The 16,207-nt window shown below is 44.1% G+C and overlaps 1 protein-coding gene and 1 pseudogene across 1 annotated transcript; both read right to left on the reverse strand.

Moving 5' to 3' along the window:
• Positions 1-1,025: 1,025 nt before the first annotated feature.
• Positions 1,026-2,195, reverse strand: LOC141020815 (protein STRICTOSIDINE SYNTHASE-LIKE 10-like). Its single transcript, XM_073495758.1, has one exon. It carries the CDS (start codon positions 2,193-2,195, stop codon positions 1,026-1,028), a length of 1,170 nt encoding a protein of 389 aa, XP_073351859.1.
• Positions 2,196-14,188: 11,993 nt separating this feature from the next.
• On the reverse strand, positions 14,189-15,226 carry LOC141020816 (protein STRICTOSIDINE SYNTHASE-LIKE 10-like; annotated as a pseudogene).
• Positions 15,227-16,207: the final 981 nt, after the last annotated feature.

The raw sequence follows: 16,207 nt of genomic DNA on the forward strand, positions 1-16,207 counted from the left end.
GAGACCATTAGCTGTTCAGGTGATTATATCAGAGGAAGAAAGGAGTTGCACGTGCGTACATGCAGTGCAATTCAAACGTACAAATGAACACAAAATGGATGTAGTTTAGCATACATCATGTGCATGCAAAAAAAACTATAAAAAAAATATGACAACTTGTGGTCTGCACAAAAAACATATATGTGAATGACACATTAAACTATAAACTTATAATCTCGTATATTTTGCATAGTTAAAAAGTGCTCATATTTTAAATGAAATTTTGCAGGGCATAAGATACAACATAACCTATTTTAATAGATACAAAAAATAAACCCATCTCAACGAATTTGTTCATTACGTCTGAACTTCTTTTATTCTTGGCGGTTTCTGTTGTAGAATTTTAGAACCATATATATGCAATGCAATTCACACATACACATATGCCCTGAAAGTTTTTGTATGCCAAGACACTATATTATTTTTGATAAAACACAAAAGCTTTTGTCTCGATGCATTGATAAAATGAGAGAACAAATATTTTTACATGCCTAGTGACGGGCCACACCCCAATGTACAATACTACACTTCTAAGTAGCAACCATTGGGAGGAGTGCCGTCACAGTACACGTCTAAGTATAACCATTGTTGCTTGTCAAAAATAATATAGTGTCTTAACATACAAAAACTTTGAGGGCATATGTGTATGTGTGAATTGCACTGCATATATGTGGTTCTAGAATTCTACAGCAGGAATAAAGAGCAAATTCATTGACTTTGCGTGTTTACGTGAAGGGAACAATCCACGAGTGCATGGTGCGTCCCTGCTCTCTCGCTAGCAATAGCATGCAGGCTGGCTCTTATATGGATAGAATTTAGCTTTTATGCACGTAAATATGGAGGAAAGAACAAATAATGATTTGCTGATAGAAAATGTGTATTACAATAGTCCATCCGACGAAAACAAAAATAAATTGAAAAATTACATTTAGTGGTAAGAGCAAGAAACTAAAAGGCATCCTATATGCTTCTACTACAATAGTTCTCTACTTGCGCTTAACAACGCCGACATAAGGAAGCTCTACCGAACCCAAGTAGATTTTGCCATTTGCTCTCTCCATAATCTCGGTGGGCCTCACCTTCTTTGGCCCTCTCATCTCCTCGACTATCTTCCCATCGTTACCGATCCTGACAGCGAGACGATGACTATCACGACCAAAGGGTAACTCATTCTTCTCGCGGTGTAACGCCACCCAATAGCCTCCTTTGGTGTCGGGCCTCACGTTATCTGGATAGCCGGGCAGGTCGGCAAAAGGCTCCGATGTGCCTGCGTTGACCCCTTTGATCCAATGCCTCAGCAGCTTGCATGGTCCGGTAGATGCGACCACGAGGTGAGTGCGGTCGGCGCTGAGCGCGACGCCGTTGGGGTACGTCATGCCCGCCTGGAGCACCGTGACATCGGATGTCCGTGGGTCGTACCTCATGAGGCGGCCCGTCGAGTCCCCAGTGCGAGTGACCATCTCATGCTGCGACCTTTGATAGTTCATCGAGCTGTCGGTGAAGTAGACCTGACCCGTAACTTGATCGACGTCAACACCGTTGGTGAAGCGCAGAGGAAAACCGTCAACCTGGTTGACCAACACGGTGGCCTCCCCGCCGCCCGGCGCAACCCGCATCAGCCCCTTGTATGCGTCGGCCACGTAGAGGTCACCCGATTTCTGGTTGAACCGTAGGCCGAGCGGACGGCCGCAGCGGCTCTCCCTGGCAGTCTCAGTCTCCGGGCTGAACTTGGACGGCGTGCACGTCCTGCTATCGTAGCCGGGTCCATATGCATAGGTAGTCCATCCTAGCTTTTCGCCGTTCCACTTGAGGATCCGGCCGTCAGAGACGCCGCTGTAGGGGCCCTGGCCTTGACCGTCGAAGGCGACGCTCTCCGGCCCGTGGACCGTCCCACGCGGCAGCGGCAGCTGTTGGCTTCGTGAGGCATCGAAGCTAGTGGCGGCTAAGGCCCCGGGCATGAGGAGAAGGACGAGGATGATCAGCGTGACGGTGGTCTTGAGGAGGCGGCTCATGCTGCACCCCATGTTGTTGTCGATCTGCTGGTTGTCTCCTTGGCTCTTGGACTCTTGGTTAATAAGCACCTGCGCTGGATGGCTTGGTTTGATGGAGAGATCCAAGCTGGAGGCTGCTCTTATATAGCAGCAGCATTGATCCATCGAGAACTAGCAGTAGTCCGAGTCGACGTGTGGTACAGCCGGAGGCCGAGTGGGTTTCGATCCTACGTTTTTTTTTTTTAGGAAAACCGTTTCTGCTACGTAACGGACGGAATCAAACCAAACGAGGAAGAGCAAAAAAAAGGGTGGCCGGTGTACGTGCGTGATCGTACAAGCCAGCTTCACGTGTATTGTGTACGGGAGCAGAAGAATCGATCCACCTGCTAGCCTGCTTGCTTCGGAGCTCGTACAGCTTGTTCCTTCGGAAAGCACTCCATCGTCATCGTCTCGCCGTCGCCGGAAGTACTCGTCGTCGGCACTCGGCCAACAACCGTTCCGACCAAAACCCCTCTCTTTCCTTGTTTTCACCAACGTACCTTAGGACATGTACAATGATGCTATCTTAAGAATGCCACGTAGGATAAAAGATAAGGTGGAGGAGAGAGAACTCATAAGAAAAGGCTAGTCTTTTCTTATTTAAGAGAAGACAAGAGATGATCTCTTAGCACAATATGTCTCACCATGTTTTTAGAAATAACTAGTTATTGAGGATAAGGCTAAGAGATGACCCATTGTAGACAAATATTTCTATCATTTCTAAATTACATGCAAGACTTAAGATAAGACCATTTTATCAACCATTGTACATGCCATCTTATCAACCAACTAGTACTACGAATGGTACACGTACACAGGACAGGAGCACGTACGCCATCCATACTCCATAAATTAAAAGAATCTAAAAATATTACTCCATTAAGGAGCAATACCGCCGTCTTCCCCGCCTAAGGTTTTGGATTTCGGAAAATATACCGCCCCAGAATGAAATTGACGCAATTCGGCTTTAACGGAAATTCCGGACGAAGAGCACCATCCATATTTTGTGTTCTTGAACGAAAATGAGCCGATTTTGAACAAAAATAAACGAAATTACCCCCGCAAGAAAAATATATCATAAAGGGTTTCTTTTTTTTTGGCACGGATGCACAGAAGTAGGCGGACTACACTGAGCTCGGCCGGCCAAACCTTAGATCAGGGCCTGGGTGTTCCGGCGTGACGGCGCCCACTAAACCAGAGGCCGCCACCGCAGCGGTGATCCCAACAAGTGTGTATCATTGCAGGACAAAATTTAAAGAAGAGCTCAAGTGGATCATCCACAGAGCGAAAAGGCATGAATACAGTGGCTTTCATGACTAGGTGAAAGATTTTCGTTAAGCCAGACTGTAATTGTTGTAATCTAGTAAACTAGATATATTATTTATTTATTTGTATTTGTATGTTTTTATTTCTTTCTTTTCTTTCCTGAAGACTTTCTATTACTTTTTAAAAATTAATAAAAATACGCAGTAGAGTCCTGCTGTTTCCCTAAAATAAGGGAACTTAACCCTTCCCCAGAACTGATACAAATAATCAGAGTTAGCATAGTACTTCCCATCAGGAGTCCATTTCCAGCTTAGAACATCCTCCCTTTCAGATAGCAAAATTACTTGAGTGTGGTGCCAAAGGCTGATAAATTTAGGAAGAACATCAACGTCCGGGTTGTGCTTTATCGAAGAAATCCATTTACTGTTGGTGAGGCCCTCATTAACAATGATCTTCCTCTTCTTGCTGTGTTTATAAAGATTTGGGAAGACAAATGCAGGAGCCTCCCCATTCAATCAGTGGTCATGCCAAAAGGAAACTGATTTGCCATAACCCAAGATGAAACAAGTACTAGCAACAAACAGAGCCTTGACTTCCTTATCGACAGGAATCGGAAGATCATGCCATAGCTTGTCAGTTCCTCTATGATTGAGCCACAACCACCTCGCTTTTAGAGCAATACCTTGTTTGGGATACCGAGCCCACCAAACTGCACTGGCGAGCAAACCTGCGACCATCGCACCAAGCACTTACCGCCAGTGATAGCATCAACTCCTGCCCAAAGGAAAGCACACTGCAGTTTGTCAATCTGCTTGATAACCCACTATGGTTGCTCCATGGCAAGAAGCAAAAATATGAGCATGGCCGATAATACGAAGCGAACAAGAACCAACCCCCAGAGGAGGAGATCCAACAAGCCTTCCATGCAACAATTTTCTTGATGAGCTTATCCAGGAACTACCACACGGCGTACGTGGAGAGCACTTCCAAGCAAAAAAAAACTTATCCAGGAGCTCTTGGACATCAGTCAATTTCAGACGCTTATCCAAGAGGGGCATCCCCGAATAAGGACAAGGGAAGCTAGCAATCTGACAACCAATAGCAACTTGCAGAGAGGTGAGATCAATACCATCACATCTGATTGGAAGAATTTTACTTTTGGCCATATTGGTGCATAGGCCTGTAGCTTTACCAAAGAGATCCATGATCTGCGAAACAACATTGATGTCCAGCAATAAAGGTTTGATGAAGATGATAACATCGTCTACGTAAATGCAGGCAATATGCTTGATGGTCATCTTGCTGAGGGGCGAGAGGACGTTGAGCTGCTGAGCGAGGTCCATCAGGCGACCAAGACAATCAACGACCAAGACAATCAACGACCAAGACAAAGATATATGTAGAGTCAATGTAGAGGGATGAGCTCCTACGTGATTACAGCTCCACTTTGATTACATAAGTAGGGAACAACAACTATCTAGAGAAAATATATGACACAATTATACATGAAACAGAAAAAAGGATAACATCCGCACCAATTGTTGTGCTATTTTGTTTTCTCTTTTCAGCATGAAATTCCTTGAGGAATATAAGTAGTGAACGGTGTGCATACCCAGTATACCAAGAGGATGGACATCAAAGTGATCACATCTTTTTTTTAAAGGCACATGCAACCTGTTAAAAAATGAGTGCTGAATTTACTTATCGTAGTTAGGTACAAATGAAGTAAGTAGAACAAAAATGTATAAGAATTTACCATATTATTTTCAGATCGAACTTATATGTACACTAGCTAGCTAAATAAAAATAGAACAGGTGAGTGAGGAAAACATCATCAAGGAGATTGACCACGAGAAGCTGATCTTATATGCATATACACTAATTAAGATCAGAAAAAAAAGATCAATAAACCGACACAGCGTGCACACTAATAACATCAGGAAAAAATATCAATATTTTCCTTCACAAAAACGTCATAAGAGTCGCAATCTCAAAAGAAAAAACTAACAACGTTATAAGAGACCTTTTCTCACAAGAAACGGGGACCATCAGCACTTTTCCTAAATAAAAGACCATCACCACGGTCCTCTCCTATCATCTATTTATTAAAAAAAACATGCTTCCATAACCAGAATACATGGTAGCTCCTCCTCTTTTCTTTCATGAATAAAACCACGATCCAAGTCTCATCCAAGAAAACAGGTAGCAGCTGAGGCCGTTGATGCTGTATATGGGCGTGCAATGTGGGAGCTGCACAGAGTCGCCGGTGGCCAGGTTCCACGAGAGCAGGGAGACCGTGTTGCATACGCATGTTGATATGTATATAGTGCCCAGGGTTGGAGATTGATCAGCGGATGCTAGCTATCTAATATCCGTATCCCTGAGTGTTTGACGATGGAGGCGGTGGCGTGCATCAGCTTGGCAACAACGACGGGATGCAAGTGGGCGGCTTGCCTCCGTGGGCTGTGTGGCAAACTCGACTGTGCAGCCATCCATTCTCCTCAGAAGCTAAGCGATGCAGGTTCCTTTGCCGCGAAAACGCCCTATATTTCCGACGAGATGTATGATCCTGTACTTTTTGGCACAGTATCATTAACACCCACTAGTAGAAAAAGAGGCTTCCATACGCCCCCATTAGTCTTCAAAATAATCGAACCGCGACCAAAGGGGTCTTTAGTCGCGGTTCGGGAGGAGACCCGCGACCAACTATCTGGGCCCAGCGCGCTCGGTCGACAGCTGGCGGACGGGAGGGGCTTTAGTCCCGGTTGGCCTGGCCAACCGGGACTAAAGGTCCTCAGGCTGGCCCGAAGGCCTTTAGTCGCGGTTGGCCAGACCAACCGGGACTAAAGGTCGCGACTAATGGCCTTCGGGATTTGAGGCTTCATTTTCAAACTCTACCACCCCCCTGGATCGCCTTTTCAGTTTTAGAAAAAACAAAAGAAAATGATGGAAATGTCAAAAAAAAAGTTTCCCATGTTATATGTGGTCTAGTTGTTGGGAAAATTAACAAATATGAATTTCGACTTTATTTGCAAAATCTCTCTGGAATTTCTTAAAATGGGCATAACTTTTGCATACGAACTCGGATGAAAAAGTTTTTTATATGAAAAATCATCTACTCGAAAAGTTACATCCGAATTTAATCGGGGGAACCCTGTTAAAAATTTTCAAAATCCTCAAAAACCTAACAGAAAAAAAGATACGGGGCTTTTAAGATCTGGAGAGGCAAAAAAATTCAAAAAAATTCAAACTGTGGTCAAACTGTGGTCAAACAATGGTCAAACTAATTATTCTAGAATATTAGTGTTACTAAATAATTATTTCAGATTTTTTTAAACTTTGGTCAAATCTGGTCAAACAGTGGTCAAACAGTGGTCAAACAATGGTCCAACTAATTATTCCAGAAATATTAGTGTTACTAAATAATTATTGTTTTTTAAAACAATAGTTTCAAACTCAAACAGTGAAATGTGTCACTTCGTCCTCAAGCTAAATTCCTGAGGGTTAATAGAATTGACATCCTACTATTGTCAGGAAAACAACAAGTGCAGACTTGGAAACGAGGGAGAATAGAACCCGGAAGTTAAGCGTGCTCAGGCTGGAGTAGTGAGAGGATGGGTGACCGTCCGGGAAGTTAGATGATTTGGAATGATGAGGGGTGATTAGAGATTAGAGGATAAATTGAGCAGTGATGAGGGGTGGTGATTAGAGATTAGAGGTTAAAATAATTCAGAAATTTGAAAATAAAAAAAATTAAAAAAATTCGCAAAGAAACCAGGTTTAGGGGGGCTAAAACCCTAAACCTGCGGAGGAGGCCTTTAGTCCCGGTTAGCCACGAGAACCGGGACTAAAGGTCCTCCGCCCCGACGGACCCCTGGCGCCCACGTGGACGGGCCTTTAGTCCCGGTTAGCCACGAGAACCGGGACTAAAGCCTTTAGTCGCGGTTCGTAAGAGGCGCGACTAGGGGGGGGGTCTTTAGTCGCGCATATTTAGTCCCGGTTGCACAGCCGGACTAAAGGCCTTTGCGAACCGGGACTAAAGGCCCATTTTCTACCAGTGACCCACGCACAGATAGATTGGTTACGCTGAGAAGCACGGGTACACGAGGATAGCTAGCTAAAGCTAGCGATTCTATTATGAGAGAAGATGCACGCTGACGTACGTACAAGCAATACCCTCATCCATTGTTTCCCATGGCTGCACAACAGACGTGAGGACGTACTGGCCATATGAGCTTCTCATCACGTCGGGGCTGCATCACGCGTTTCCTGGTGCAGGTGCAGCCCACTAATTATTGGATTGAGCCCCTACTGTATTCTACAAGCCATTAAATTCGTCACCAAATATCTGATAAATGAGGTTGATCCGTACCATCTGAACAAAAATATTGAAGCCGTCCTTCCATGTCACCCTCACTTATATCTAGGAGCATTCTGCTCGTTCCAAATGGTCCGAAGCAAGAGCACTGCACCACCAATCTTGCTAAACAACATCATCCGCGAGGCAAACCATTGGATCACCGCCAGAGCTATGAAATTAGGGAACATTATTTTGTGTGACTATTCCTGCATGCCGTGTAGAAGTGTGCCCTTGTAACAAACTATATTCTCTTCTTATTTAATAGATGATGCAAATCTTTTGCCTCTGTTTCGAAAAAAAACTTATATCTAGGAGCAGTAGTTGCCTCTCCTCCACATGCACATCCTCTAAGCCACCACACAGGTAGTTCGCATGTCAGAAAAAAAATATTCCTTCTTTCCCTGACTAGTTCACAAGATTACTTCTGTTTATTTTTTAATTGGTAGCACACTAGGATACCTTGGATGGATGAAAGATGATGGCTTCATACTACCATGTTATTACCCTGCACGTGAAACATCAATAGTGCATTAGAAGTTGAGTCATGGGAATTGCTGATGCTTTACTCCACAGATTGCATGCAGATATGCATTTTCTTACCACGTAAAGTGGCTATTATTTACTCATACTGATTCCATTGATATTTATATACTCTAGATGAGAGTTAACTCCTAGATCTGACCCAATGATTGCTTTGTCCATTATCGAAGTTGCTTATTTTTTAAACCTTTTGGACATTGTATGTTTGCTTGAGTTAGTGTTCATATAGTATATCTATTAAATGAAGCATGCACGTGATTTCTTTCTATTTGAATTTCTATCTCGATTATATGAGTCATGCATATACATCTCCCTATACAACCACTTAATTTCCAGTTCTCTTCCTCTGATTTTTGTTTCCCTCTTAAGTGAAGACGTCCATGATTTTGAATTTCAATCATATTTTTGTCCAAAGTCGGTTGTCCTCCAATGAAGCCATTAGCTATTGTCTCTATGATGAAACCATCAACTATTGTTACCAAATAGCAAGTATATTTCTTCAGGAAATTGTTCTTAGTTCAGACACAAATATGCCATGCAAGCTTAATTATTTCATCATGTTCTGCATTTAATCGTTGTTTCCATCTACCATTTCATCTTTTTGGTTGTAGTGTATGTTTGAGAAAAAGGGGAGATGCCTATAGTTGGAAGCCTCGGATGGAATCCTAATCACCTTTTTCATGATATATGCTTCCTTTAAATTACTTTATTTACTATGATCTTTCGGATTTGTTATTTATTCACTATTTAATCGATACAAATAACAAAGATTCATGACACATAAGCAACATCCAGTTGACAAGGCTATACTGACATTTACTTTTGTATGATTTCTCCAAAACTTTCACTTATTATGGATGATGAGGAGCAGTTTATGTTCGTTCTAAGATTGCAATAACTAATGTTCTGAAACAGATATAGCTTAAAATCTGAGACCAGAGTAGAGAAATAACCACTTTATGAATTGTTAGTAATTTTTGTAATAGCAGAATTATTATTTTATTATTGGTAGCAGGATTTGATTTGTTGATGGAAGCAACAAGAAATTAAATCTAAAATTATCCTTTTGGGGCATGTTCAGTGATGACCAAGGAGTTCCTTTTCTCAAGATATAGTACATTGGTGCAGCAAAAAGTCACTTTGGAGCACGGGTGCATTGGAGCCCTATATTTTGAATAATGCCAAAATGCTATTTTGAAGTTTCAAAAAATTATGAAAATAAATCAACATGTTTATATGGATGTATATTACACATGTGCAAAATTTGATGCTGGTATAAGTGACCATGTGAGTCACACGAAAATGACAAAATCAGGACTCTGGAAAGATGAATAGTGCATGTATTATTCACTATTTGGAAATCATCATTTTGTCATTTTTGTATAGCTCACATGTTTACTTATTTCATCGCCAAACTTTACACATATGTAATATACATCCATATGATCATGTAGAATTCTTTTCGGAATTTTTTTTAAAAATGAATGTGATTATTAAAGTATTTAAAATAAGGTCCTCCAATACGCCCGCGTTCCAAAAATCCACTCTCGCTGGTGCAGGCTATTCTTATAGGTTATTTTTGCATAATGAGTTGCATGCATGCTCCCTTTGCCGAGGTTAGCTCACCACAATGAACAGGGATGTATAGGATCTCAACTACTAATGTGTCATGATACAATTGCACTTATATTCTCTTAGTGCATCTTATTCTTGAGAACCGCTTAAGAAGAATGACAAGCATGATCCAAAAATCAGTTTGGTTTCATGCCTGGGAGATCGACGATGGAAGCCATTTGCTTGGTTCGACAACTTATGGAGAGATACAGGGAGCAAAAGAAGGACTTGCATATGGTGTTCATTGACTTGGAGAAGGCCTACGATAAGATACCGTGGAATGTCATGTGATGGGCCTTGGAGAAACACAAAGTCCCAGCAAAGTACATTACCCGCATCAAGGACATGTACAATAATGTTGTGACAAGTGTTCGAACAAGTGATGTCGACACTGATGACTTCCCGATTAAGATAGGACTACATCAGGGGTCAACTTTGAGCCCTTATCTTTTTGCCATGGTGATGGACGAGGTCACAAGGGATATACAAGGAGATATCCCATGGTGTATGCTCTTTGCGGACGATGTGGTGCTAGTTGACGATAGTCAGACGGGGGTAAATAGGAAGTTAGAGTTATGGAGACAAACCTTGGAATCGAAAGGGTTTAAGCTTAGTAGAACTAAAACTGAGTACATGATGTGCGGTTGCAGTACTACTAGGTGTGAGGAGGTGGAGGTTAGCCTTGGTGGGCAGGTGGTGCCCCGGAAGTACACCTTTCGATATTTGGGGCCAATGCTACAGGAGGATGGGGGTATTGATGAAGATGTGAACTGACGGCGGTTCGACCCGCAATGCTATATGGCCTGAGTGTTGGCCGACTAAAATGTGACATGTTCAACAGTTAGCGTAGCACCAATTGAAGAGAAGCTTGTCCAACATCGTCTGAGATGGTTTGGGCATATTCAACACAGGCCTCCAAAAGATCCAGTGCATAGCGGACGGATAAAACGTACGGAGAATGTCAAGAGAGGTCGGGGTAGACCGAAGTTGACATGGGAGGAGTCCGTTAAGAGAGACATGAAGGATTGGGGTATCACCAAAAAACTATCTATGGATAGGGGTGCGTGGAAGCTTGCAATCCATGTGTCGGAGCCATCAGTTGGTCACGAGATCTTAGGGGTTTCACCTCTAGCCTACCCCAACTTGTTTGATACTAAAGGCTTTGTTGTTGTTGTTACTAAGGTTTAATATAACTTTTTTAATCTTTCAATGAAGTAACTTCATTTTTTTTCAAACTATAAGTGGCTTAGTATAACGTAGGTTTGTACTTTCCAAGGAGTTCCATGGAAATGATTGGAACATGAGTTCAATATATACTGATATAGAATTTTATTAGTTTGTGTGAGTTTCCTATGTTGATGCACCCATGCTACTTGATTTTGAATACGAGGATTTTTATACCGAGAACTTATGTCATTTCTCTTCTCTATATATATTACTCATCATTGATGCATAAATAAAAAAAATCACATCTGTATGATATTATCTGTAACTTAAATTGCTTTCCCGTGGAAGTGCACGGGTTGATGACTAATCTTGTAGTGATTGAAAGCACATAACTTCAGCTTTGAAGAATAGGAAAAAATGTCAATAATAATTATGTTCCACGCAAAATTATAAAACATTTTTTTACATGAATTGAAATAACTGACAGCAAATTATTCAACAACAAGCTGATAAAAGGATACAGCAATGTCTTGACACTAGACGTCTTGATGGAACATATCGCTGGAACATGGTACTAGTCATCAGATTCAGACTCATCACTGCCGATGCCTAGCGCCAACATGTAATCACCACGCCGATCATCGCCATCGGCCAAGTCCTGTTGCTGCACAAGTGTAAGGCTCCCCTCTGTGACGTCCACCCAGAACAACTCGACAACCATGTCCACGTGTTCGCTAGGGAACACGACAAGGACGTCACGCACGAGCTGCATTCTCATCACCCCGTCGCGGTGGCGGGCCAGTTGCAGGAAGGATCTGATGAACGAGTTGTTACTAAGCCTGTGGCGAGCGTGCTGCCTAGCCACGCACACGAAGTGAGGCTGCGGTCGGAGCGCATATCTGAGCAAATCCCCTTCTAGAGTTGGCAGGAAGAACTGGCCGCGCACGAAGAGCCCGGACTTTGACAGCGCCGGCGAAGGATCCATGATCTGCCACCTGACGTCGCCGGGCTTTGCGTGCATGATTACTTCCCTGAACGACCCCACCGTCACATACAGCACCACGGTGGGATCAGCCTCGCCGTCGTTGTAGACCATTCCTGCCGCGTTCCACTCGATCGCCCAGGGTGGGCTCTCGAGGAAGACGTTGGGCAGGTCAGCGACGGCCCCGGTCACCGGGTTGAACAGCCGCATATCCCACCCTAAGGCTAAGAGCACCAGGAGGCCCTCGGCGCTGGCGACGACGTCCCCGTACTCCCGAGGGATGTTGAGCTCGATGGAGGCGCTAGTGAGATGGTTTACGAACCTGGCCTTGTGATCGGTGCGCTCATCCCCTTTCGTCATCTCCCATTGCCATGGGTAGAAGCGCGGGTCCATGCCCACTAGCTTCGGGTCGGCAGTGGCGGCCCTCCACGGCTTGCACGCACCTCAAAGCGCCATGTAGTCCTTTACGTCGGAGGCCAATACCATCTCCGCCACCTTGGGTAGCAGCAGGTCGGCGAAGACCATTTCCCGGTCTAGGCTGTCCAGCTCATCCATTGAGGCGCATACGCTGCAAATCAAGAGATTGGAGTACATTAATCTAACAAATCAGGAGAATACCCCACTAGAGTTTAGAGATTCATTTCCTGGATGCATGCTTTTGAAACTTGGAAATCAAGAGATTAGAGATTCATTCCGTCGATGCATATGCTTTTGATCTAGCAACAAGAAAAAAATATAAAATAGATCTAATCCGTAAAAGATATAGCTATATGCATGCGTAATTTCATATAGTGTACCCACCGTTTTTGGCCGGAATCCTCGGGGCAGGCGATGAACGACCGGCCAATCTCCGGCGCGGCTGCAGGAGCGTTGGTGGCGGCGGCTGCAACAGGGAGCTGGGGTTCCATTTTGCGGCTAGGGTTGTTGGGAGGGCAGGCTAGCTTGCGGAGGCCGGGATGGGTTGGCTTTAAATGGCGGCCGGGCAGCTACAAGTGAAAGGGAACGCTGTGTGGATTGAACGAAAATGGAAGGTAGTAGACAGACATGAGGTCACAGCTAGGCTAGGCGACGAGATTAATTATACGACCAGCTGGTGTATTTTTCGTCATAAATTAATATGCTTCGATCCTGTACCCTTGGATGCCAATCAAACGGCGCCCATTTGGAGACCATTAGCTGTTCAGGTGATTATATCAGAGGAAGAAAGGAGTTGCACGTGCGTACATGCAGTGCAATTCAAACGTACAAATGAACACAAAATGGATGTAGTTTAGCATACATCGTGTGCATGCAAAAAAAACTATAAAAAAAATATGACAACTTGTGGTCTGCACAAAAAACATATATGTGAATGACACATTAAACTATAAACTTATAATCTCGTATATTTTGCATAGTTAAAAAGTGCTCATATTTTAAATGAAATTTTGCAGGGCATAAGATACAACATAACCTATTTTAATAGATACAAAAAATAAACCCATCTCAACGAATTTGTTCATTACGTCTGAACTTCTTTTATTCTTGGCGGTTTCTGTTGTAGAATTTTAGAACCATATATATGCAATGCAATTCACACATACACATATGCCCTGAAAGTTTTTGTATGCCAAGACACTATATTATTTTTGATAAAACACAAAAGCTTTTGTCTCGATGCATTGATAAAATGAGAGAACAAATATTTTTACATGCCTAGTGACGGGCCACACCCCAATGTACAATACTACACTTCTAAGTAGCAACCATTGGGAGGAGTGCCGTCACAGTACACGTCTAAGTATAACCATTGTTGCTTGTCAAAAATAATATAGTGTCTTAACATACAAAAACTTTGAGGGCATATGTGTATGTGTGAATTGCACTGCATATATGTGGTTCTAGAATTCTACAGCAGGAATAAAGAGCAAATTCATTGACTTTGCGTGTTTACGTGAAGGGAACAATCCACGAGTGCATGGTGCGTCCCTGCTCTCTCGCTAGCAATAGCATGCAGGCTGGCTCTTATATGGATAGAATTTAGCTTTTATGCACGTAAATATGGAGGAAAGAACAAATAATGATTTGCTGATAGAAAATGTGTATTACAATAGTCCATCCGACGAAAACAAAAATAAATTGAAAAATTACATTTAGTGGTAAGAGCAAGAAACTAAAAGGCATCCTATATACATCTACTACAATAGTTCTCTACTTGCGCTTAACAACGCCGACATAAGGAAGCTCTACCGAACCCAAGTAGATTTTGCCATTTGCTCTCTCCATAATCTCGGTGGGCCTCACCTTCTTTGGCCGTCTCATCTCCTCGACTATCTTCCCATCGTTACCGACCCTGACAGCGAGACGATGACTATCACGACCAAAGGGTAACTCATTCTTCTCGCGGTGTAACGCCACCCAATAGCCTCCTTTGGTGTCGGGCCTCACGTTATCTGGATAGCCGGGCAGGTCGGCAAAAGGCTCCGATGTGCCTGCGTTGACCCCTTTGATCCAATGCCTCAGCAGCTTGCATGGTCCGGTAGATGCGACCACGAGGTGAGTGCGGTCGGCGCTGAGCGCGACGCCGTTGGGGTACGTCATGCCCGCCTGGAGCACCGTGACATCGGATGTCCGTGGGTCGTACCTCATGAGGCGGCCCGTCGAGTCCCCAGTGCGAGTGACCATCTCATGCTGCGACCTTTGATAGTTCATCGAGCTGTCGGTGAAGTAGACCTGACCCGTAACTTGATCGACGTCAACACCGTTGGTGAAGCGCAGAGGAAAACCGTCAACCTGGTTGACCAACACGGTGGCCTCCCCGCCGCCCGGCGCAACCCGCATCAGCCCCTTGTATGCGTCGGCCACGTAGAGGTCACCCGATTTCTGGTTGAACCGTAGGCCGAGCGGACGGCCGCAGCGGCTCTCCCTGGCAGTCTCAGTCTCCGGGCTGAACTTGAACGGCGTGCACGTCCTGCTATCGTAGCCGGGTCCATATGCATAGGTAGTCCATCCTAGCTTTTCGCCGTTCCACTTGAGGATCCGGCCGTCAGAGACGCCTCTGTCGGGGCCCTGGCCTTGACCGTCGAAGGCGACGCTCTCCGGCCCGTGGACCGTCCCACGCGGCAGCGGCAGCTGTTGGCTTCGTGAGGCATCGAAGCTAGTGGCGACTAAGGCCCCGGGCATGAGGAGAAGGACGAGGATGATCAGCGTGACGGTGGTCTTGAGGAGGCGGCTCATGCTGCACCCCATGTTGTTGTCGATCTGCTGGTTGTCTCCTTGGCTCTTGGACTCTTGGTTAATAAGCACCTGCGCTGGATGGCTTGGTTTGATGGAGAGATCCAAGCTGGAGGCTGCTCTTATATAGCAGCAGCATTGATCCATCGAGAACTAGCAGTAGTCCGAGTCGGCGTGTGGTACAGCCGGAGGCCGAGTGGGTTTCGATCCTACAGAAGAATCGATCCACCTGCTAGCCTGCTTGCTTCGGAGCTCGTACAGCTTGTTCCTTCGGAAAGCACTCCATCGTCATCGTCTCGCCGTCGCCGGAAGTACTCGTCGTCGGCACTCGGCCAACAACCGTTCCGACCAAAACCCCTCTCTTTCCTTGTTTTCACCAACGTACCTTAGGACATGTACAATGGTGCTATCTTAAGAATGCCACGTAGGATAAAAGATAAGATGGAGGAGAGAGAACTCATAAGAAAAGGCTAGTCTTTTCTTATTTAAGAGAAGACAAGAGATGATCTCTTAGCACAATATGTCTCACCATGTTTTTAGAAATAACTAGTTATTGAGGATAAGGCTAAGAGATGACCCATTGTAGACAAATATTTCTATCATCTCTAAATTACATGCAAGACTTAAGATAAGACCATTTTATCAACCATTGTACATGCCATCTTATCAACCAACTAGTACTACGAATGGTACACGTACACAGGACAGGAGCACGTACGCCATCCATACTCCATAAATTAAAAGAATCTAAAAATATTACTCCATTAAGGAGCAATACCGCCGTCTTCCCCGCCTAAGGTTTTGGATTTCGGAAAATATACCGCCCCAGAATGAAATTGACGCAATTCGGCTTTAACGGAAATTCCGGACGAAGAGCACCATCCATATTTTGTGTTCTTGAACGAAAATGAGCCGATTTTGAACAAAAATAAACGAAATTACCCCCGCAAGAAAAATATATCATAAAGGGTTTCTTTTTTTTTTGGCACGGATGCA

The sequence above is a fragment of the Aegilops tauschii genome, chromosome 3 (assembly GCF_002575655.3).
Source record: "Aegilops tauschii subsp. strangulata cultivar AL8/78 chromosome 3, Aet v6.0, whole genome shotgun sequence".
NCBI lineage: Eukaryota > Viridiplantae > Streptophyta > Magnoliopsida > Poales > Poaceae > Aegilops > Aegilops tauschii.